Here is a 21,986-nt window from a genome sequence, read left to right as displayed (position 1 = left end):
CTTCCAGACATCGATCTCCAACCAGACTTATGTGCAGGAAAACTTTGATAAAGGACATATGACTAAAGTGGACCCAGTTTTCCTAGGACATAACAAATTAGACGACAGATAGCAGCTAAGCATCTCATCCGAGTCTCGATATGGAGGTGGAACGGCAAGAAGTGACAGCAGACGGCTCCCTCTCCAAGGCTGCCAGCAACGGAGCGGACGAGGAGAAGAATCAGGGCCATAATTGTGAGCTCTGCGGCAGAAGTTTTCCCTTCTTAAGCTCCCTGTCGCAGCACATGAGAAAGCACACTGGGGAGAAGCCATACAAGTGCCCCCATTGCCAGCACCGCTCAGCCCAGAAAGGCAGCTTAAAGGCGCACATCCGGAGTCACAAGCTGGACAGTGCGACTCAGAGCTCAGGGGCTGGCGAAGGCGAGGCTGAAGATGAAGGAGAGAAGGAAGGAGGGCTACCCGAGGAGCAGGGAGGTTGTTCCAGCCCGACAGAAAGCACCTCTGCCTGCAATAAGGTGGTCAACGGTGAGGAAGCCACAAAGGCCAGAAAGAAAGGGGCGAAAAAGGAGAGGACGTCCAGCGAGGGAGGCAAACAGTGTTCGCTGTGTAGGAAGAGGCTCCGGAGTCAAGCCGAGTTGGAGCAGCACATGCAAGACTTCCATGATGCCTTGCAGGAGGAGCGTTTGCAAGCCCAAGTAGAGAAGCGCAACCTTGCCGAAGAAGAATCAGCCATGGAGGAAGGGCCCAGCATGGAAGAAGCAGAGAAAGAGAATGAGCTTGGGAAGGGTGACTTTCCTTGTGATCAGTGTGACCAAGTGTTCACTCAGGCCTGGTTCCTCAAAGCCCACATGAAGAAGCACCAGAGCAACCTCGATCACGGCTGTCGAATCTGCGGCCGAAGATTTCGTGAGCCCTGGTTCTTGCGTAGCCACATGAAGACCCACGGCACAAAGGCCAAGCCAAAGAGTGACTCCGAACCTCCAGCTACGGTCAACAACGTGGCACAGGACGAAGCTACCCTGGTGAATGAGATATGCCAGTACGAACTCTGCGCCAAGTGTGGGAACTTCTTTGACGACCACAAGAGTCTGCGGCTGCATGAGAGGGTTCATAACAACGCAGAGCAACCTGCGCATAAGAGCGACGATCTTTTCCCTCCGGTTACCAAGAGACGCTTCCTTGAGTGCCTGAACCTGAGAGCAGCAGGTGAGATGGACAAGGTCTCAGTGGGGACCCTTGCCAAGAGGATCCCAGAACTGGATCCTATGACCAGTTACCAGGCTTGGCAGCTGGCCACCAGAGGCAGAGTAGTGGAGGCTTCTGAGAAGGGCTTGGGCTGGGAGGAGAGGTTAGCGGATGCCGATGTGGCTTATGACCGGGAGAAGGGCGAGTACGTCCTACTGAGGCAAGAAAAGCGCAAGAAACAGCTGGACACCTCCCTGACGATCCCCAACAAGAAGAAGCGGGGATCTGTCACACAGAGTTCGAGCAACTTCACCAGCAGCAATCTTGACCAACAGAGGAACAGTGGGCAGCCATCTGTGGTAGACGGAAGTGCCGAAAGTCAGAGCGACTCGGAGTATCGCCCCTCTCCTCGCCAAGGCCGGAAGAATTCCCAGAACAAGACCTCAGAGTGCTTGGAGTGTGGAAAAGGCTTCCGCACTCAGCAACAGATGGTGATACACATGCTCATAAGACACGGCGGCGTGAGTGACGACATGAATGGGTTTTCGCTGCAAGAGAGCCTGTTTTCTAAGAGGCAGCCCTGTCTTTCTAAAGCCAGGGACTCAGATGTCAAGGGGCAAAGTCAGGGAATACAACCTGAAGGTAAAGGTAAGGCAACACCTCTTTGTATCAGGATGACCTTGGTGCCTTTTGGCACAGGGGTGTTGTGTTGATTCAAAAGGTCCTTGATTCCTATGATTCAGATGGTGAGAGATTTGTTATTTTGGAGTAGAAAGAGGCTGATGGAGTCCTGTATTGTGAGCAAGAAGTGGCAGAACCGTGGAAAAGGTGGAAGTGAAAGATATTCCTACACAAGTGGGTGGATTATGAAAGGAGTGAATATAATATGCAGGTCATATTCTGCACCACTGCTGCAATTATTCCCTAGATGCCCAGATATGGCACTAAAGTGAAGGATTAGTGATGGATAATACCAGACAGGCTTAGCCACTACAGTATCTCAGTATCAGCAGATGGTCTCCAAGTACAGTGTCGTTCCCTTTGTTCGATTTCAGCAGCTAAACAGAGAAAAGAAAGCATTTTATAGCGACTTGTGTTTTACTATGACCTGTGTTAAAGGGCTTTTGCGGCGGCAAACTACATTCAATTATGTTAAAGGCTTCTCTGTGTGTAAGCTTTTAAGTGTGAGGGCTTTAGTGGAAGACTGTAATCCAGGATTCTGAGTCATGGAGCAGGGAGACATCTTGTGGGAAAACGCTGAAGCACAGTTGAATATGGAACTAGGAGTTCTCATACTGTACATGCATCGCACTAAAACTCAGTCATAGACAAATTATACATAGATTCATTTTTTCAGGAGTTTTCAAAAGATGTTTTTCTTAAAGGGGACATACATCTGAGACCTGCTTTGGTCAAAGCCTGTGTAAACAGCCCTGTTAAGAACTGCTTCTTTCAGCACCTGTTCTTTTAAATGATAATGAGCCGCTCGCTGTTCACCCCGACCCCGAGTGCACAGCAGTGAGGAGCGAGGAGCTCTGGTTTTTGCTCAATTCTCTTTCTTCTCCATTCTCATTTTCTCTGTTTTTTACTCCATGCTCATTGTGTCTGTTTTGCCACATTTCTCACATAAACACAGGTCCAGCGCTGTGATTGGACAGACTCAGACGAGGGGGCATTTCTAAAATCCCTGTATTTGATGTCAGAAGCGGGGTAGTATCAGAACCCTGTTTTCTGACTTAGGCAGCCCATTAAAATTTACTTGGTGGTCTTGTTTCACAGTGTGTGGGTTGGTGGGCTCTAGATTCCCACATTAATGTTCACATGCACTGAGCGAGTGATTATTATTTTAATATATAATATAGCTCATGCTTGTCATGGGCATAATGACGTTAGGCTCATTTTGAGCTGGTCCAGAGCATCCATTAAAATGAGACATAAATTCTGTGTGTTTGCAAATAATAAATAAACATTTGCCCATGCAGCAGAGAGGTGTGTTCTCTGTGGAGGATGTGTACGCTTCTTGTCACCTCGAGAATCAACGAGAGGTGTCGTGTTACTTTCTAAACGACAAGAACATGGTGTTATTGTTTTGTCTGTTGAGACAGGGCTGTTTTCACTCCTCTTCTCAGTCCCATTTCTCACTGAGGCTCATGTCCAGACTCCTGTAAACCAGCTGCAGCTGTAATTTCCTGTGTTTCTGACCTGAGCTCCAGCAGCTGGTTGGTCTGTTTACTGTTGTTTCATAGGTTCGGCGGCTCCTGATTTGTTTGATTCTCTGCTCGTTTGGCTGTGGGCTCTTTACATGATGCTATTTCAGGATTTCCTGTCTCAGGAACACAAGCCCTGAAGTTTTTTTTTCTTTTTTGTGTGCTTGTGTGTGTGTGTGTGTGTGTCCTTTTTCCGCTCTTCCCTTTTCTGTGTGAAAACACACATGCAGCAGAGGACAGAGCTCACACACTCCCCTCAGTCCACACACAGCCCAAACTGGGCGGACGCTGAGAGTAAGTTTGGTTTATAAAAGGAACGTGGTTCATTCAGTGGAGGAGCTCACTGTCTGTCGCTGCATGTGTGAGCTGTGTGAATTAATCTGACACCTCCCCGACGTGATGAGTGCAGTCAGTTATGAGACATAAGCTTAGATCTGTGTCTCTCTGCAGACTTTTACTTTAATGCAGTCTTTTTAATAATAAGCTGCCGTTTGTCAATTTCGAATAGTGAGTGTATAAAAAGAGAAAGGAATAGAGTGAACGAATGAACGAAAGAAAGAAAGAGTGTAAATGACTGTAGATAGAGAATGATGTTTGGGTGGAGGATGAATGAAAAAATAAAGACAGCATAAAAATGATATAAAAAGGAGGGAAACAAGAATAAAGGAAAGGAAGGAAAGAAAAAACGTAGGAAAGAGTGAGAGATAGTGAGAAGGGGGAGAGAGAGAGATGTGAGGAGGTGGGAGGTGTGTTCTCTCTCTCTCTCTCTCTCTCTCTCTCTCTCTCTCTCTGACAGTCAGTGTTTGATGTCGAACGACCGCAGGACAAAAGGTTTTTAACTCACCCTCAAAATTTGCAAAAGTCATCATTTAAATGGCGAAAGCTGCTATTTTTATTAGAACAACATCATCAACATCAGACCAGGCCTCGGAATGGAAACCTCCTACGAACTCCTGGGTGCTGCTGGAGGTGGCGCCAGAAAAACAATGAAAGAAATCAAACAAAGAAAGAAAGAGAGTGTAAAAGACACGGAGTGAGTGGGAGACTGAGGTGGAGAAAGAAAGAAAAAAATGAGGGCGACAGGAAAGAAGGTGAGAGGAATAAAAGAAAGAAAGAAGAAATAAAGAAATAAAGTAAAAAAGAGAAAAAAGGCGACGGAAAGAAAGGGTGTAATAGACGACGAGAGACAGAGAGAAAGGGGGATGGTGGATAAAAGAAAGTATGCTGAGACAGAGGGAGGAAGAAAGGAAGGAAGAAAGAAATTACGAAAGAAAAAAGAAAAATGAAAGATAGATGAAGAAACAAACAAAAGATTAAAAAAGAAAGAAAAAGACAGGTGTAATAGTGAGAGTGAGAGTGAGAGAGAAAGTATGTTGAGACAGAGGGAGAAAAAAAATAGAAATAGTGAAAGAGGGTGAGAACAGAGTAGGAAATAAAAACCCTGAGACAGGGCGAAAGGAGAGAAGATGAGAGGAAAAAAGAATGTAAGCAAGAACTTAAAGGAAAGAAAAAAAGAAAAAGAAAGAACAAAAGGAAAAAAAGAGAAAAAGAAAAAAGGATGACAAAAAAGGAGAAAAAAGACAGTGAGTGAGAGAGAATGGCAAATAAAAGAAAGTATGTTGAGACAGGGAGGAGGAAAGGAAGGAAGAAAAAAGAACGAAAGAAACAAGAAAAAGAATAATGAAAGATAGATGAGGAAACAAACAAAAGATTAACAAACAGAGCAGAGTAGGAAATAAAAACCAGGGTGAAAGGAAAGAAGATGAGAGAAAAAAAGAATGTGAGCAAGAACTTAAAGGAAAGAAAGAAAGAAAGAAAGAAAGAAAGAAAGAAAGAAAGAAAGAAAGAAAAAGAAAAAAAGATGAAGAAAGGATGACAAAAAAGGAGAAAAAAGTCAGTGAGTGAGAGAGAAAGGGGGATGTGAATAAAAGAAAGAATGCTGAGACAGGGAGAAAGAAAGACAGAAAGAAAGAAAGAAAGAAAGAAAGAAAGAAAGAAAGAAACATGAAAAATAGATGAAGAAACAAACAAAAAATTAACAAAAAAAAAAAAAGAAAAAACACAGGTGTAATAGACGGTGAGTGAGAGAGAAAAGGGGGGATAGTGAATAAAAGAAAGTATGTTGAGACAGAGGGAGAAAGTAAGTAAGAAAGAAAGAAAACGGAGAGAGATCTTTGTTCCACACAGGATCCAAACTCGGGCCCTAACAGCATCTACATCAGCGCCAATAACAATATAATTATGCGTTCAAATAATTCTGTCCAATGAGTTTACGACCGATAATGTCACAGATGCTTTTCAGAGATGAGAAATGAGAGCTGAGATTTCTCCAGTGTTATGTAACCTCACAATGAGCTGTAATTACTCTGTGTGCCGCAGTCTACAGAAAGACGGAAAGGACACAGTCTGTGACGGAGGGTCTCAGGGAGTCATTACTCACATCATTCTCTTAAAATAAGTCTCTTAAAGAGCTTGTGTCACCGAATAAAGTCTCAGAGGAAGCTACAGGATTCATTTCTAGTTTCTGGACGCGTCAGCACTCGTGTCTCAGTGAGGTGCTTCCATCTGGTGGTCAAAGGCAGGTCTCACATTTCAGGGCAAACAGTAAGTGGATATAGAGACAGTGTTTGTGAATATTCGCTTCATTCAGAACAGCACTTGTATAAATAATACAGTTATTTACAGTTCTGCGCAGACCTGGGAACAGTTTTAAAGTGTTATTTTAATTGTAGCCTTCAAATTTGTCTTCAGTGCACACACATAGTCCAGAGGCTTTTGGGTTTAAATAGTTTCTAATAAACCCTCAAGGCTCCTGGGCTTGTGTGTTCAAACCTGTCTGTGAGGAGTGTTGTGTGTTCTCTCTGTGTCTGTGTGGGTTTCTTCCGGGGCACTCTGGCTTCCTCCCACAGTCCAAACACACATGTCGGAGGGTGGAGTGGCTACTGACCACAGGTGTGAGTGTGTGAGTGACTGAGTGAGTGTGTGAAACTGTGGCTTGAATCATTACGGCCTTCTCTAGTTCTCTGGCACGTCACTGTGCTGTAACTGTTTCAATCTGTTGCATTGTTTTGATTTCTTCCAGTGCTCTCTTTTGATCTCTAAATGCTCATATCCTGTTTCCTTGTGTTCTCAGATAAAAAGCCATACACCTGCGACCACTGTGACTTCACCACCTCAGACTCGTCCGCTCTGGCCACTCACGTTCACGTGCAGCATGCAGCCAGCCGCAAGCACGAGGCCTTAACCAGCACGTTCAGCCAAAGCCACAGTCCTTCCACCAGCCACGGAGGCTTCCCCAGGCTGAGGAACGCCCTCTTGCAGCAGCCCTACTGGCCCCACACTCCCTCCACCCGCCTGGAGAGGGCGACAATGAGCGGCACATCTCCTCCCTCTGGGACCAGCGAGGAGAAAGAGGGAGGGAAGAGAAAAGACTCTGAGAAAGTGGACCCCAGCCTCCTCAATCTGTCAGTGGAGACGGACAACCTGACGGCAGAGGTCAAGAAAAGTCTGGTCAGGCATCAGTGTCCGTACTGTTCCCATGCTACACTGTACCCCGAGGTTCTCTGGATCCACCAGAGAATTGCGCATAAAGTTGACAGCGCTACCCTAGCCCCAAAGTGGGCCCCCAAAAACGGCCTCAAGGGGCCCAAATCAATCCTGGATTTCAAGAGGCGCACTGGTCCACCTCCGTTTCTCGAGGGTAAAGATTGTCCCTCGCTTCCCCAGACGCGGACTTTCCGTACGATCCCCCCTGACTCTGGACCTACCGGCCCCAAGAAGCCCAAAATGCCCCAGAAGAGCAGCGGTGAAGCCGGCTTCTCACAAAGCAAGCGAGAGTCCACTGCAGGAGTCAAGAGCAAAGCTAGCAGGTCTCGAACAGATGAGGTCGGCACCGCAAGAAACAGAATGGAGGCCCACCAACACATGGCCACGTCTACAAGTACAGGGAGACCAACCACGAGTCCTCACAAGACCCCCAGCCCAAAAACAGGGAGCAGGGTGATGGAAAGTAGCCTGTTGCCTCAGGAGGGACTTCGCTTCATGCTCTCCAGCAAGCACAACTTCTCTGAGCAGAGGAGTCCCAAAGCCCAGACCCTGCAGACCCCCAGCCGCTCTGAACCTCAAGCCCAGGACAGTCAGGACCACAGGAGCAGGCTCGGACTCGCAGGGCCATCTTCTCAATCACAGCCCAAGAGGCAGCAAACTGCAGACAGTCCGGAAGGTTTCACAGACGTCTTCGGTTTCCTGAAGAGCTGCAGCTCTCAAGACCTGGCGGCACTGTATCATCACTGGGGATTCAGTAACATTATGATGGAACAAGCAGGTGAGGACCACTAGTGGAGGTCATTTGTCTATAGTTTTTAAACCCTGTGTCCACTCTCTGTCCACTCTGTGAAACACTCCTCCCTCGTTGGTCCACCTTGTAGATGTAAAGTCAGAGACAGTAGCTCACAGTGTGTGTCACTCGTCCTCTAGTCCTTCATCAGTGACACAGGACGCTGTCGGCGGTCGGTGGACTGTTCTCAGTCCAGACACTGAGGGGTTTAAAAACTCCAGCAGCACTGCTGTGTCTCTCCACTCGCACCAGCACAACACACACTAACACACAGTGATAACTTTTTGCTGTCTGTTTCTCGCTGGAGGAGTGTGGTGTGTTCTCCCTGTGTCCGTGTGGGTTTCCTCCAACGCTCCAAAAACACGTTGGTAGGTGGATTGGTGACGCAAAAGTGTCCGTAGGTTTGAGTGTGTGTCCCCACCTTGCACCCAGTGATACCGGGTAGGCTCCGAACCCACCGCCGCCCTGAACTGGATAAGGGTTACAGACAATGAGTGAATGAATGAATAATTCAGATATTAAAACTTCAGATGCTTATGTCAGTGAGTTACCTCCTGCTTGATTAATGTGATTATACAAACTTCATAAGAATTTGATTAAATGCCACATCCAATATAATGACTGCAGTGACGGTACAGGTCACTAACTGTGCAGCCTCGTGCACTCCATAAAGACGACGTCTGTGGCTGCTGTCTCATGTCTATGCCATATCTAGTGCCCCAGCTCCATGTGTGATTTGTCTTTTGCAGAGATAATTCAGGCAGCTTGAGAGTTTCCAACACATTTACCGCACTTCAGGGCGAATTATGTCTGTATCATGTGGTCCCTGCCTTCACCTCCACGTGTGTCTCGCAGCAGTGTCTTTAAAGATCACCTGGCAGTGAGGTTTAAAGAAGTTTTGTTGGATTTCATTCTGGGAATGATATCTGATACTGGCCCAGTATCAGTCAGTTGGTAAACCCCCATGTGGCCCACGTATTAAAAACGCTCATTTAAATAGACGTGACTGTGTTAGACATGACACAAAAGTGCCCCAAACATTGACCTTGGGCAGATATTTATCCCTAAATTGATGTTTATTAACACTTTTCTAACAAAATAACTCTGGTTCTTGGTTCTTTCCAGTGAAGCAGGCCACGTTTCTACACATTTAGTGGGAACCAAGGATACATCATCAGCAGGGGGCGTCTCTGTGGCTGAATACAGCGCCAGAGCCACAGATAAACTGTCAGAGTCATGACAGGGTCATTGTTTATTCATTGTTTACCGTGGAGTCAGACCAGAGTGAGAGTAAATGTTGCCGAGTTCAGAGGCGTCTTGCTGAGCGTCTTGTGGAGAAACGTAACCAACGCAGGGCCGCGGCTCTGACCAACACGCATGGTGTCACACCAAACACAGTCCCAGAAACACACACAAACAGAGCGTGTTCATATTTTATTTCCTATTGTTTATTTTTTATATATATATATATATACGAGACGTTGTAAATGGCCGCGTGAGTTCCACTAGGCGATAACAATGTGTGTGAGGCTCTGAGCTCTTTCTTTAGTTACTGAACCTCGACACGGCCACGGATGACGACGCTGAAGATTCAACTCTTCTTTGGTTCCAGCTGGGAACAAACTTTTCTCGTTGGTGGAAAAGCGCTATATATGAGGCCCTTGTGTGGGAACGAGGAGCCGTCTCCTCAATTGCCACCATCCCGTGTGGAGTGTGGGCCCTGATATCTGGGATGTGGGTCAGATCATTTTGCTTGTGGGATGTTTTGGGCCATGTTAGTGTGGCTAACATTTCAAAACCATCACTAAGCCAAGTCAACCATTAACGGGGCTTAGACTTGATGTAGTTAAAAAATCACAGCAGTCTGGGATGTTAGACCATAGTTTTTAAGCATGAACATGGATGCTAAAATGTATTTTGGATTTCTGCTGTTTCTACTGGGTATCCAAATTAGTTTTAAAGTGTTTTCATTTAATATAAACGTTAAAAATGTAAAAATTCTCGTGCTCTTTTGTGATTTTATGGTGATAACTGTGTAGTATAAAAAAAAGGTTCATGAACACTAACATAGCGATCACCATCTTTAAATCGTCTAAAACAAAACACATACTTTTGGATACAGTGTTGTATTTTAGTTTACTTTTTGTTAAATAAAATAGCATTTATCTTTTTTTAATCCTGCACAACCGTTACCATAAAATGGCGAAAGAGCGGGAGAATGTTTCAGTCTCACACCTCATATTATGTTAAAAAAAATCCCTCTAACGTTTAACAGTCGTTAGCATGAGAGTTGCTGACTGCTGTGTACATAGTATAATCATTTCCCCCCATGTCTGTTCATGTTTAAAGCTCACAGTCCTGAAATTCTGGACCAGTTTGAATGAAAACCAGAACGATGTTTGAGCGAGCGGCTTGAACACATTTCTAGAGTTGTATTTATGGAAAAGATGTAGGTGACAATTTACTTCTTATATTTTAAAAAACTCGTGGCTCCATTTGCTAAAATCAAAAGGCAAAATGTGGATCTCAAACATGGGTTCCAGTGAAAAGGCCACACCTCTCCATCACCAGGTCCATTCTGAACTGAACCTTCTGGCTTATTCCAAACATTCAGACGTGGCTCCGTCACTGGGTTATTTCATTCCACGGAGCTGAAATTAAAAATATAACAGTGGATGCAAAAAAGGATGCTCCACATTCACAGAGGCAGTTTCCACAGTGATGCAAATGCACACAGAGACACACACACACACACACACCCATGCGAAAGGTTAATGGAACTATTGAGTAATGTCTTCATCTTTATGCAAACTCTCAAAGTGTGCAAAAACATTTCAGACAGCTATCGCTGAGAGGCATTTCTGGCTTTAAACAACATGCTTCCAACGCCATGGCAGGCAATCTCCCAGGGCCCTCAGCGCCTGGATGCTACAAATATGCAAAGCAGTGTAGCACGCGTGAGAGAGAGAGAGGAGAACAGGAGAAATACAGAGAGAGAGAGAGAGAGAGAGAGAGAGAGAGAGAGAAAGAGCAAGAGGAGTCAAATTAAGCCACCAGCTGCTTTGAAAAATGGTGATTACAGAATCCTGTATTTTTTTTCTTTTTTTTCCCATCGTCTTTTCCCCTTCTCTCCATTTCGGAGTCAATTTGCCGGGCCGCTCTTGGTGTTCTGCGGAGAGTCTGAGGTAGTCTCTCTGTCAGCTGTCTGGCCCCATATCATCAGGCTCCACGTTAGCCCTTTAAGTCACATACAATACACTGACCTTTCCGACTCGTTTTTTCTTTTTTTTTTTTTTTTTGGTTCATGTTTTCGTGCACCGCTCTTCCTCGTGCATGCTAATAACTTGTGCTATTATTGTTATTTTTTGCCGACACTCATGGCTCAGTCACGGCTCGTCGCCACGGCAACATCAGGGTCAAGGCGGGAAGGACCAGGTAGAACCGCAGGAGTGGGAGCTGGACAGGAGGGACAGGGTGTTTGTCGTTGTGCTCTCCTTATTTTTTTCCCCAGCCCTGAGGGGCCTACAACAAGAGGCTCTCGCAGGGTTCCTTCTCCCTCTCCTTCTCTTTCTCCTAGTCGAGCGCCCGAGAGAACGAGGCTTGACAGAGCCACATTGATGGGCAGGAAAAGGAGCATCCAGCTGCTCAATGACTCTCAGCGGCTCTGTAGGGAACTGGGGAACAGTGCAGACACTTTCTGGTGCTACGTATAAATGTTTAAAGAGGCAAAGACCTGGACACATTCTGGGTTTGGTTCTAAAATCATGTGCAAATGTTTGGACACGCCTGGTCCTGGTCCGGGTTGTAGGCTGTATTTGAAATGGCCTGTTAGATGTTGAACTAACTGTGACACACTCTATCAGATTTAACAGTATGCTGCTGTGTACTCAATATTCAATAATGCAACATGGTCAACATCAACATTAATCACTTTTAATTGTTATGATTTTAATGTTAGTACTTAATGCTATGCAAGTGTTTTCTGTAGTTTAACCATTTACACTTAAATGCACAGAAAGTGAGAGAGAGAGAGAGAGAGAGAGAGAGAGAGAGAGAGAGAGAGAGAGAGAGACAGAAGAAAGGAAGTGAGTAAAACGTCTGGCAGAAAATACAGAAACAGAAAAGAATGCCAGGAAATGACAGAGAGATGGAGTGTGGTAGGGCAGAAAAGGACGAGAGAGAGAGAGAGAGAGAGAGAGAGAGAGAGAGAGAGAGAGAGAGAGAGAGAGCAGCACACCTGACATGTGACACGGTAGCTCAGATGAGGGCACATCACAGGGCGAGGCTGTTAATTCGCAGTAATTTATTCGGCCGTGCGAGGCTGTGTCAGAGAGGGGAGAGATGCAGAGAGACAGCTCCTCATCCAGGCCCTGAAGGAAGCTCACATAATGACACATTAGACATACTAATGATGTTTGCCCCTCTCTCTCTCTCTCTCTCTCTCTCTCTCTTTCTCTCTCTTTCTCTCTCTCTCTCTCTCTCTCTCTCTCTCTGTCTCTCTCTCTCTCTCTCTCTCTCTCTGTCTCTCTCTTCCTTTCTTGCTCTCTCGTTCACTTTTTTCCCCACTTTGTTTCTTTCCTTTTTCCTTATTTTTGTCTTTTTTTGCTCTCTCTCATGGTTCTCTTTTTTCTCAATGTCTATTTCTATCTCTCTTTCTCTCTCTCTCTCCCTTTCTGTACCCTCTTGCTCTCTCGCTCACTTTTTTCCACACTTTGTTTCTTTCCTTTTTCCTTATTTTTGTCTTTTTTTGCTCTCTCTCTCTCTCTCTCTCTCTCTCTCTCTCTCTCTCTCAGGGATGGTGAGGTCAGGGCAGCAGCAGCAGGGGGAGTATGTGTGTCCAGTTTGTGGAAAGAGCTTCAGTCAACCCAGTCATTACCGCACACACATGAGATCCCATACAGGTAAACACAGGGAAATCTATACACACACACACACACACACACACACACACAGAGCTATTGCAAAAGTGCACTTGACTTAATTTCCAATCAAAATGTGTCCATGGTTGAGTTTAGAAGTCTCTTTCTTCAGAAACACACTCGGTGACGCTGAGGTCTGGGCTCTGGGGCGACGAGTCCATAGTTCAGAGAAACACCAGCTGCTTCTTTCTCTGATTTCCTATTTATGTGTCTTTTTCCGTTTCTCAGTGTGGACTTACGTCCACATCTTTTCAGAATCACGGTGTTGAGCTGTTCTTCTCACAGTGGAAGGATCCCTACATAGTTTTTAGATATGAACTTAACCTGTGTTAATTCTTTAGGAGAAAGGTTTGATGCGACACCGGGTCTTGAGCGGATGATAGGAGTCCTCTTTATTCTCTGTATGTTTAAGGTCTTAAGTCTTAGGTTTTAGAAACTGGAGGAATTTTGAGAGGAATTTGATTCCCCTCAGAAGTAAGTACACTGTGTATAAGGTTTTGTTTGGACACATTTTTAGGTATTTGACTTGAAAACCCATTCCTAGGGTTTGTACAATGTGCACAAATCATAGTTCGCCCTTCATGGATGTATAGGTTTATTCCTGATATTTATTTTAGAAAATCAGCCTTAGCCCTAAACCCAAACTAAACCCTAAGCTCCAAACGTTGAGACATGAAAGGATGATCTTTGACGCTGAATTACACTATTATTCTCACACAGCAGTTTACAGCACTGTTTCTGTAACAGTACTTCAGGTTTGTGTGTAGTTAGTTTGTGTGCTTATTGAGCATGAAATAACCACGAGTCCGACATGATCCTCACCTACAAGTATTAAATAATGTACTCATTCTGATGCTGAAGAAATTGAGGGTGGTCTCTGACTTTTGCACGGTGCTGTACAACACTTTCCTAAATGATAGTGTCACAGTCTTAACCAACCTGATGAAAAACAAAAACAAAAAAAAAATCCCTACACTTTCAGCCCACTCTCTCCTCATATTCTTTGTTTATTTCACCAACTTTGGACCTTTTCTATTGGTCCGTAATTGGAGACTGTAAATACCACACTTTTCCAGAGATTTAAAATGAAATAAACAGGTGGAGTTAGTGGATTTATTTGTTTATGACAGCGACCATCCCCCGCCACCCCCGTTACTTTCAGCAACATTCACAAAAGCTTGATGCAAACAGCTTGTGTCTGTGTGTGTGTTTGTGCATGTTTGTCTCTCTCTGAGTGATCTCTCCGTCCTTGGACGAGACACTTCTGTCTGTCCCTCTGTTGTTGTCCTTTTTTATCCTTTTGTTTCCTCCGCAAACATATTTGCGCGACTCTGACCTGTGAAAAAAATCGTATACATTATTAATCAGATGTCACGTATGGAGATGTATTTGCGCATGTTAATGAGCCGCGAGTCCGAGGCGATGTCCATCAAAAATGCATTGAAAGTGTGTGTCACACTCCGTTACTGTGCCCTGCTCTGACCACACGCGGCACGGTGGACACGCGTATTTCCCTTAAAAATAGGCCACGTGAAGGTCACTAATGAGATAATTGCATTTAGCACAGGAGAGAACCAGAGCTTCAGAAGAGCATTTAAAACGGGGAAACAGCTCTAAAGAACTGGACTAAGGGCAGTGGTCAGTAGCGCGAATGAAAGAACCATCACACTGTAATATACAATATTTACTCAATTTCTCTCATTTTTCTCACTCATTTTGAGATTATTTGACAGATTTTTTTGACACTTTTACTTGTTCTAGGACACGATGAAGTCATTTTTGCTTCCAAACAGATCAATCTCTCTTACAACATTAGAAATATTAGATGTGGTACTGTACTGATATGGTAGATATATATATTTCACAGGTTCTTACCAAGTCAGCAGTCATTTTCTAGCAGCATAAGCCATGGGAAGGTCACTAGTAAAATGATGACCGTTAACACAGGAGAAAGCAGGAGGTTTAGAATAAAGGAAAAGTGAGGCACAAAGATGGAGAGGCTGTGGCAAGTTATTCCACAATTTTGGGGCCGAATAAGAGAAAGAGAGATAAATTAGAAATAGATTGTAAAAAGATAGAAACATAGAATGTGTGTGTGTGTGAGAGAGAGTGAGAGAGAGAGAGAGAGAGAGAGAGAGAGAGAGAGAGAGAGAGAGAGAGGGACAGAGAGAGAATAAGTAAGAAAATGAAAGCGAAATTAGATTTAGTAACTAGACAGAAATGTAGAATGAGAGAGAGATAGTAGAAAGGCAATAGGAAAAATAGAGAGAGAGAGAGAGAGTGAGAGAGAGAGAGAGAGAGAGAGAGAGAGAGTGAGAGAGAGAGAGAGAGAGAGGGAGAGAGAGAGACAGACTAAAGTTAGAGAGAAAGAGTAAAAAGAAAAAAAGAGAGTGAGAAAGTAGAGATAGTAAATAGGCGAATATTAGAAAAAGAGATGAAAATAATAAAAGCAGAGAAAGAGACAGAGAGAGATTGTATGATGACAGAGAGAGAGAGAGAGAGAGAGAGAGAGAGAGAGAGAGTTATAATCAGTGTCGTCAGTGATCGCTCGCCCTCAGCTCGATCGCCCAAATGAAACAGGGCAGGGGCCTCAGGCCTCCATTAGCATACGCGCTAACTCTGTGTGTCAGGCTAAATTGGTAGTTTCAGCTCAGTGTCTGATGCTAATCTGAGGCTAATGCTGCACGAGTCTTAAAAGAGCGCTGAGTGGAGACGCCCTGCTTCTGAAAACTTCACATCTACACTCCTTTACAGTCATTTAAAACTGTTGACAATCATTTAAAATAATATTAAACACCACAACGGGTCATGAACTTACGACCCAGAGTCCAGGACTGAGGGGCTGCTTATATGTAAACAACCGTCTTAACTAACAAACACGTATCTAGTTATAAACCAATCAGCTAAAACACATTTATCTACATTCACTGTCCATTTCATCAGCTCCACTGACCACACAGGAGCACTGTGTAGTTCTACAATTAGAAACTGTAGTCCATATGATGTCAAGCATTCATTATTAGCCCCCTTCCACCCTGTTCTTCAATGCTCAGGACCCCCACAGGAACAGTAGTGATTGAGGGGTATAAAAACACCAGCAGCACTGCTGTGTCTGATCCACTCACACCACCACAACACACACTAACACACCACCACCACATCAGTGTCACTGCAGCGATGAGAATAATAGACCTCGGGGCCCAGTGGGAGTCCTGACCACTGAAGAACAGAGTGAATGGTGGGTATTAAAGTATGCAGAGCAAAGGATGAACCACAGTCTGTAATTGTAGAACTACAAAGTGCTCCTGTGTGGCCTGTGGAGCTCAGTGAATGGATGGTGAGTGTAGTTTATTTGTCATTTGCTACACATAGTTTTAAATGCTGTTGTTGATGGTTGTTCTTTATCTTTAGACTCATATCTGGACTATTGCAAACATCAAAGCACAAAAAACAGCACATGTTTACACTGTCTAAGCTTTTTTAAATGATCTAAAGCATTTATTTGTGTTCTTAACTGGCCCGCCTTGTTCCCACAGTGTTATTAGAGTCCAATGGACTCATGGGAACTGGAGTCCAACCTCTACAGAAGCCCCCTAACAAGTATGTCTTACTCTTCGTTCTGGTTTACTATTGGGAAATTTGTGGTGGGTTTTTTGTGTGTGTGTTGGGTGGGGGGGGGGGGGGGGGGGGGGGGGGGCTTGTTTCTTTTTTCTCTTGTATGTGTGTGTTTCCATCTGGATGAGTATCATTCACGTGACCATCTCTCTCCTAGCATCGTCCACTAATGAATATGAATGAGAGCTGTTATTTTGGGCTTTGAAAACATACAGAGCTGGGGTTTCAGCTTTAAACCATTAGATGAATCAGGTCCTGGTTCTGGAAGCGGGTTCTTGTTTAGTGGCTGTTCTCTCGTGGTTCAGAGCGAGCCGAGTAGGGACTAAACCGTGGCGTGTAAACCTTGCAGAGCGCTGATTGTTCAGAGAGAGTCGTCACTCTACGCCACGCGACGCAGACGACCAGCACCAACTCTCCATCTGTAAAATCTCCAGTTGCAGCAGAGATCACGTTTGTTTTTATCCGACTCACGACGGCAGCTTGTAAAATTACGCTGTGGTGTTTTGAAGAGGTTCGAACGCCCCTTGGATCGGTGGCCGACGAAAGAATCCAGCGAGAGCTGGACGCTGCAACAAGGAAGGAACACACTCTACTGATCTGTCTGAACTGATGACAGAGCTGTGTTCAGTCCCAAACAACAGCCCAATAAACTATTAATATCACTCCCGCCAATGATGTGGTCTCCAAAGTCTGCTCTTCCCATTAGAGACGGAGATTTGAGGCTACATTTGGGGAAAGGCAGAACAGTTACAATGAAAAACCGAACAGGGACTAGGTAAAAATGGATAGAGTCAAGCACCATGCAGTGGAAAAGCGACAGTGACAATAGTAACAGTGAACAACAGTGACATCCCACTGCAGGACCTCTGTGGAAATGTGAAATTTTCTCTGGACAGAAGTCGAAGGACAAATGGATGGCATCTGCCTTAACAATTGGAGAGAAGTACAGAGAGAGACAGAGAGAGACAGAGAGAGACAGAGAGAGAGAGAGAGAGACAGAGGGAGTCCTTCCTTTAATGAATGACTGTCTTTGCATGTGTTGCATAGTGAGAACGGCAGAATGAGGGAGGGAGGAAAGGTCAAATTAAATATGTATCCTAGCCTGGGCGCGATGTACTGACAATAACCTTTAATGTAATTAAGTGGCTTGTGTTTTGGACGGGGATTTGGCTTTATTTTCCCCCGGGGAACCGGGGCGGCTGCCCTGGGAGGAGAGCTCACTCCGGCTCAGACCTTATCACGCTGCCGTAGTGCGACTCAGCCTCAGATAGTCTTGATTAATAGTGTCTGTCTCGTTTTTTTTTTTTTTTTTTTTTTTTTTTACGAGACGTGATTTATGATAATGCCCCCTTTTTTCCCAGCCTCTCGGAATGACAATTATTTCCTCGTGGATAATTCATTCATTTTTCAAAAATAATAATATAGAGCAATTGAATGGCAGACTCATTTGTTTTGCTCAGGTGTGGGGGGATATTTTTGTGCAATTGCGGCGCTGTACATCAGTCTAATTAAACAGCTAAAGAAAAAAAGTAGGACCTGGACAATTATACCTAAGCCAAACCCCCCCACCCCCGCTCCCACCCCCTCACTCTCTCTGCAAACTTCCTACTCCCAGACTTTATTTCTTTTTCTCCGTGACGTTTTTCGGTGGCTCAGGGGAAGACGGTAGGCAGTGATACTTTGTGTCTGTGGGTTTTTCTTTTTTCATGCACGCCGTTTTCTACGAGCAGCTGACAGAAACAGAAAACAAAAGGCTGACGTCCCCTCAGGGGGAACAGTCAACCGTCTCCATATGGCATGTCATCAGCCCATCAATCATGACCAAAACCCCTCCCTCTCCCCCTCACCCCCTCGCCAAAACCCCCACCAACACGCCCAACCTGCCTCTGCTTCCTCTCCCTAAAAAAACAACAGCACAAAAAAGTACCACTCTGACAAGCAGCTCACCAGCCACCATCCCTCGCTCTTGCTCTCTCTCTCTCTCTCTGCCAATGTCTCTCGCCCCACTGCTGACCCTGGCCTGCCCTTGCGTGTGTCTGTTCCAGGTGAGAGACCGTTCCAGTGTCAGTACTGTCCCTACAGCGCCTCGCAAAAAGGCAACCTGAAGACCCACGTCCAGACAGTGCACCGGATCACCTTTGACAACGCCCAGTACCCTGACAGGAGGGTCCGCCATGGCCCCGCCGAAGACCCCTCGCACCCCCACAGTCCTGGAACATCCCACAGAGCGTCAACATCCTGAGGACACCTCTTCTTCTGTATAGGTTTTTATAGGGGAGCAGACGGTGTCCAACCAAAGCCACACTGCAAACACAACACCTTGCCAAGTGTCAACATCTTAAATCGAGTCCATATGTCTAATGTTACAATAACTCATATTTATTTAAAGTATTTCTAGAAAGTTGTTCATGATTTTGGCTACAGAACATTTATCTCATATTTTATTGACAGATTGTTACACTTTTATATTAAATGCACTATGTTTGGCCAAAAAATGAACGACTTTAACTGGATAAAATCACTGGAAGCTGACAAACTCTCCCCCTTCTCCTCGAAGGAACACAGTTCTGAGACTTGCTTTAGTCTAAACACAACAAGTCAGTTACAACAGTGTCCTCCTTCCTGTGATTTTATCCTATGTTTTGTGTCTTAAGCAGCACACAGGGTGGTCTTGTATCACCGTGTGTGTGTTAGTGGGCTCCAAATCCACACATTAATGTGTTAATACACTGAGAAAGTCATTTTTCTTAATATGTCCCACTTGTAAAACAAGTGTAAATAGTGAAATGACCTGGTAATTTTCTCACAACAGTCTCATGGTAAGCGATATTAGATATATCCTCTGGATTTAAGATGATTTCAGTTGCCAAGAGATCCTTTTCACACAGTAGACTTTTCCTCAGGAGGCCACAGAGACACTTAAGTGTACACAGAGGCAGTAGCTGAGCTGTTTGGCTTCACTTTTCTGTGCTTCAGAGTCTGTTTTAGCAGCAGGTGTCAAGTTGTTTGATGATGAACTGAAGGTGACACAAAAGCGAAGCCACTTTTCAGACAAAACGACAACAGACCAAGCTACATTTCCAGACAAAACAACCAGGACACGTTTATAAACTGCTCCCTGTTCTCTCTCCCTGAGCTCCAGAGTAGGACGACTTGAAATACGAATGAGAAAAGTACAAGAAAGTACTGTAAACAGGGGGAGGTCGGCGGAACCCCTGCACTTTAATGCTGCTGCCGAATGCCCAGGACGACGAGTTATGAACTGTTAATTACTAATGCTAGCCTTAGTTTGTGTGTGTGTGTGTGTGTGTGTGTGTGTGTGTGTGTGCGTTACATGTTTTACTCCTCAGGACTTGAGTTAGATTCCAAAGTCTGCATTTCTTTTCCTTCCCGGTGCCTGATGTGGGCGCTGGTGGGGAACATGCAGGGAATTTGTTTGGGCAGACGCTTGGCATTATCAGCATAATATGTCATAACATTCTGTATTAAGAGTTCAGGGAACTACGGTTATGTGTACAATCTTCAGTGTGTAAAAACAGCAGGAATTTTATGTGAAGGTTTCTTAAGTCCAGTGTCCGGGAAATAAAAATCAAGGGCCAGTTTTTTCCAAATTGTCCTGGGCCCTGTCTAATTTAGTCCAAACCCTTAGTTTCTGAAGTGGAAAACATTAAAGGATTATGCAGATGTTTATGCAGATAATGTCATGTTTTTTTTTTTTTTTTTTGTGGTGGTGTCGTATGAACAAAGTCAGGAAAATAATTTGCAGTTTCGGGTTTTGATTTCGATGTAGCATTTAGATGATGTTTTTACATAACATTTCTGTGGGTTATTATTTTTTTCCTTTCTGAGTATTGTGTCCCATAAAACTCAAAAAAAAAAAAAAAAAAGAACATAAATTGTATGATTTTTTGAATCTCACTGAAGTTGATGGCACATTAGGACATAAAGCCATGGTGGAGTTTCTTTTCAATACAGACATTATTGCTGGAGGATGTACAGAGCTGCGGAAACTGCAATTTTTCAGTCAGTAATCACCTTTAAATTATTGCGTTTTAGGTTTTAGCGTAAGCGGCGTCAGAGCTGTAGACGGAGAGATAGTGTGTTTTATAATGACTCTTAAAGAAAAGCTTTAGATTGCCATATTTTTAGAGGTTGAATACTTAAAGCAAGAAATTCATGGCCATATATTTCTATGAATGTTGGAAAATGTAATTAGGTATTTACATATTTTAGTTATACACAGTTGTGTTTGAATGCGTTGAAATATTTACAGACGTTTATCTTAATCTTAAATCCTCTTGATTTCAGTGACTATGTTGAATGCTAGAGTAAGAACTAGTTTCTCATCCCACATTATTCAAGTGGTCCTTAAAAGTCATTGCTTCACAGAAAGTAACCTAACGTGGACCTGATGGTGTGCACCACACTGAAAGTTTAGAATTGGACCCAATAAATCTACGAGTCATCCCACAATAATCTCAGAAATCAAAGAGCATTGGCTCTTTACTGAAGTAAAATGTAGAAGTACTAAACCCCAGGAATTTAAAGAGTGAAATAGCATTTTAAAAATGACAATAGGGTATTTTCTTTCTCTTTAATGTAACATTCATTTTGTGCTTTTGAGTAGAGTCATAGTTGAATGTATGGAATTTTCTTTGTGGTATGAGTTTTTATTTGACTTCGTTTTCCAGATTTATTTTCAGAACTCAAAAAGCTGTCAGTTATCCTTGCATCAGTCACATCTCATACACACTGTCCGCTGTTCAAGTTTTAAAACCTCCCAAATAAAGTTTACCTCTGATATTTCACCTGCCTCACGTCCGCCTTCATTTCCTTTGGTTATAATTTTATTTATCCCCACTCTGTGCTGAAATTTCTCTATAATTATTAGTCATCTCCAGCTCCAGCCATTAGTGAGTCTACTCTAATCGCATGCAGTACCTCCAGCAACTCTAGGGGGAGCCCTAGAGTTAAAAATACTTAGTCTTGCCTAGTGTTGCTTTAAGATGATTTGGGGAGGGTGCAGTTTCTGGTCTAAATCTGCATCCGTTCCAACAAAATGTATTTATAAAATAAATGAGTGAATTTATAAAAAAACAGTTAATGTTTTTTTAAACAACGGCAGATTAATGCTTTCTATTTTTCTACGCCTGTTTTGTTTGAACAGGGTTTACGTGTTTCTGGGTCTTTCCACTCAAGCACTGCACTGTACAATACCTCCTCGATGTGTGTGTCTTTTGAAGTCCCCAGGAGGACGCTTTACGAATGGTAATAGCACCGGTTCTGGTTAAAAACCCAGCTGGTGACGGCTTGCTCCGGCTTTAGACCTTCTACTCCTTCATCCCTGACCCTCTTATGTCACACACGTTCAGTTATATTAACAGTGAAGGCCTTCAGAGTGAGGCTGCACTGAATATTGATCTGTTCCACTTGTGCATGCATAGCTGCGGCTACACGTGTGCACTGTGACAAATAGCTTAGGATTACAGCGCTACCCCTGGTGCTCCGGCTCTCCAAATGAGGAGTTCTACTTAAAAGGCTTTTTGCTGCTCTCTTGACCACAATAAACCCGACCAGGACCTTGGGTGTGAAAGGGGAACTTCGCAGATGAAAGAAACGTATGTTACACGAGCAGTCAGTCGTTTCTACCACCTTGATAGAGTGAGCATTTATTATTTTTTCATTTGCTAATCCCTGAATGAACACACTTTTACTACATGGAGG

At 44.1% G+C, this 21,986-nt stretch overlaps 1 protein-coding gene across 2 annotated transcripts; it reads left to right on the top strand.

Moving 5' to 3' along the window:
• The first annotated feature begins 140 nt into the window (after nucleotides 1-140).
• On the top strand, nucleotides 141-21,053 carry znf516 (zinc finger protein 516). Of its 2 annotated transcripts, XM_066673497.1 has the most exons (5): nucleotides 141-1,833; nucleotides 6,526-7,716; nucleotides 12,522-12,629; nucleotides 16,184-16,247; nucleotides 18,308-18,448. In XM_066673497.1, exons 1-5 carry the CDS (start codon nucleotides 141-143, stop codon nucleotides 18,309-18,311), a joined length of 3,060 nt encoding a protein of 1,019 aa, XP_066529594.1. In that variant the 3' UTR covers nucleotides 18,312-18,448. The 2 variants fall into 2 exon arrangements, with proteins under 2 accessions (XP_066529594.1, XP_066529595.1); XM_066673498.1 differs by lacking the exon at nucleotides 16,184-16,247 and having other exon boundaries at nucleotides 18,308-21,053.
• Nucleotides 21,054-21,986: the final 933 nt, after the last annotated feature.

Source organism: Hoplias malabaricus, chromosome 6 (assembly GCF_029633855.1).
Source record: "Hoplias malabaricus isolate fHopMal1 chromosome 6, fHopMal1.hap1, whole genome shotgun sequence".
Taxonomy (NCBI): Eukaryota; Metazoa; Chordata; class Actinopteri; order Characiformes; family Erythrinidae; genus Hoplias; species Hoplias malabaricus.
The sequence above is the reverse complement of the archived record's forward strand: the minus strand, read 5'-3'. Positions and strand labels throughout refer to the sequence as shown.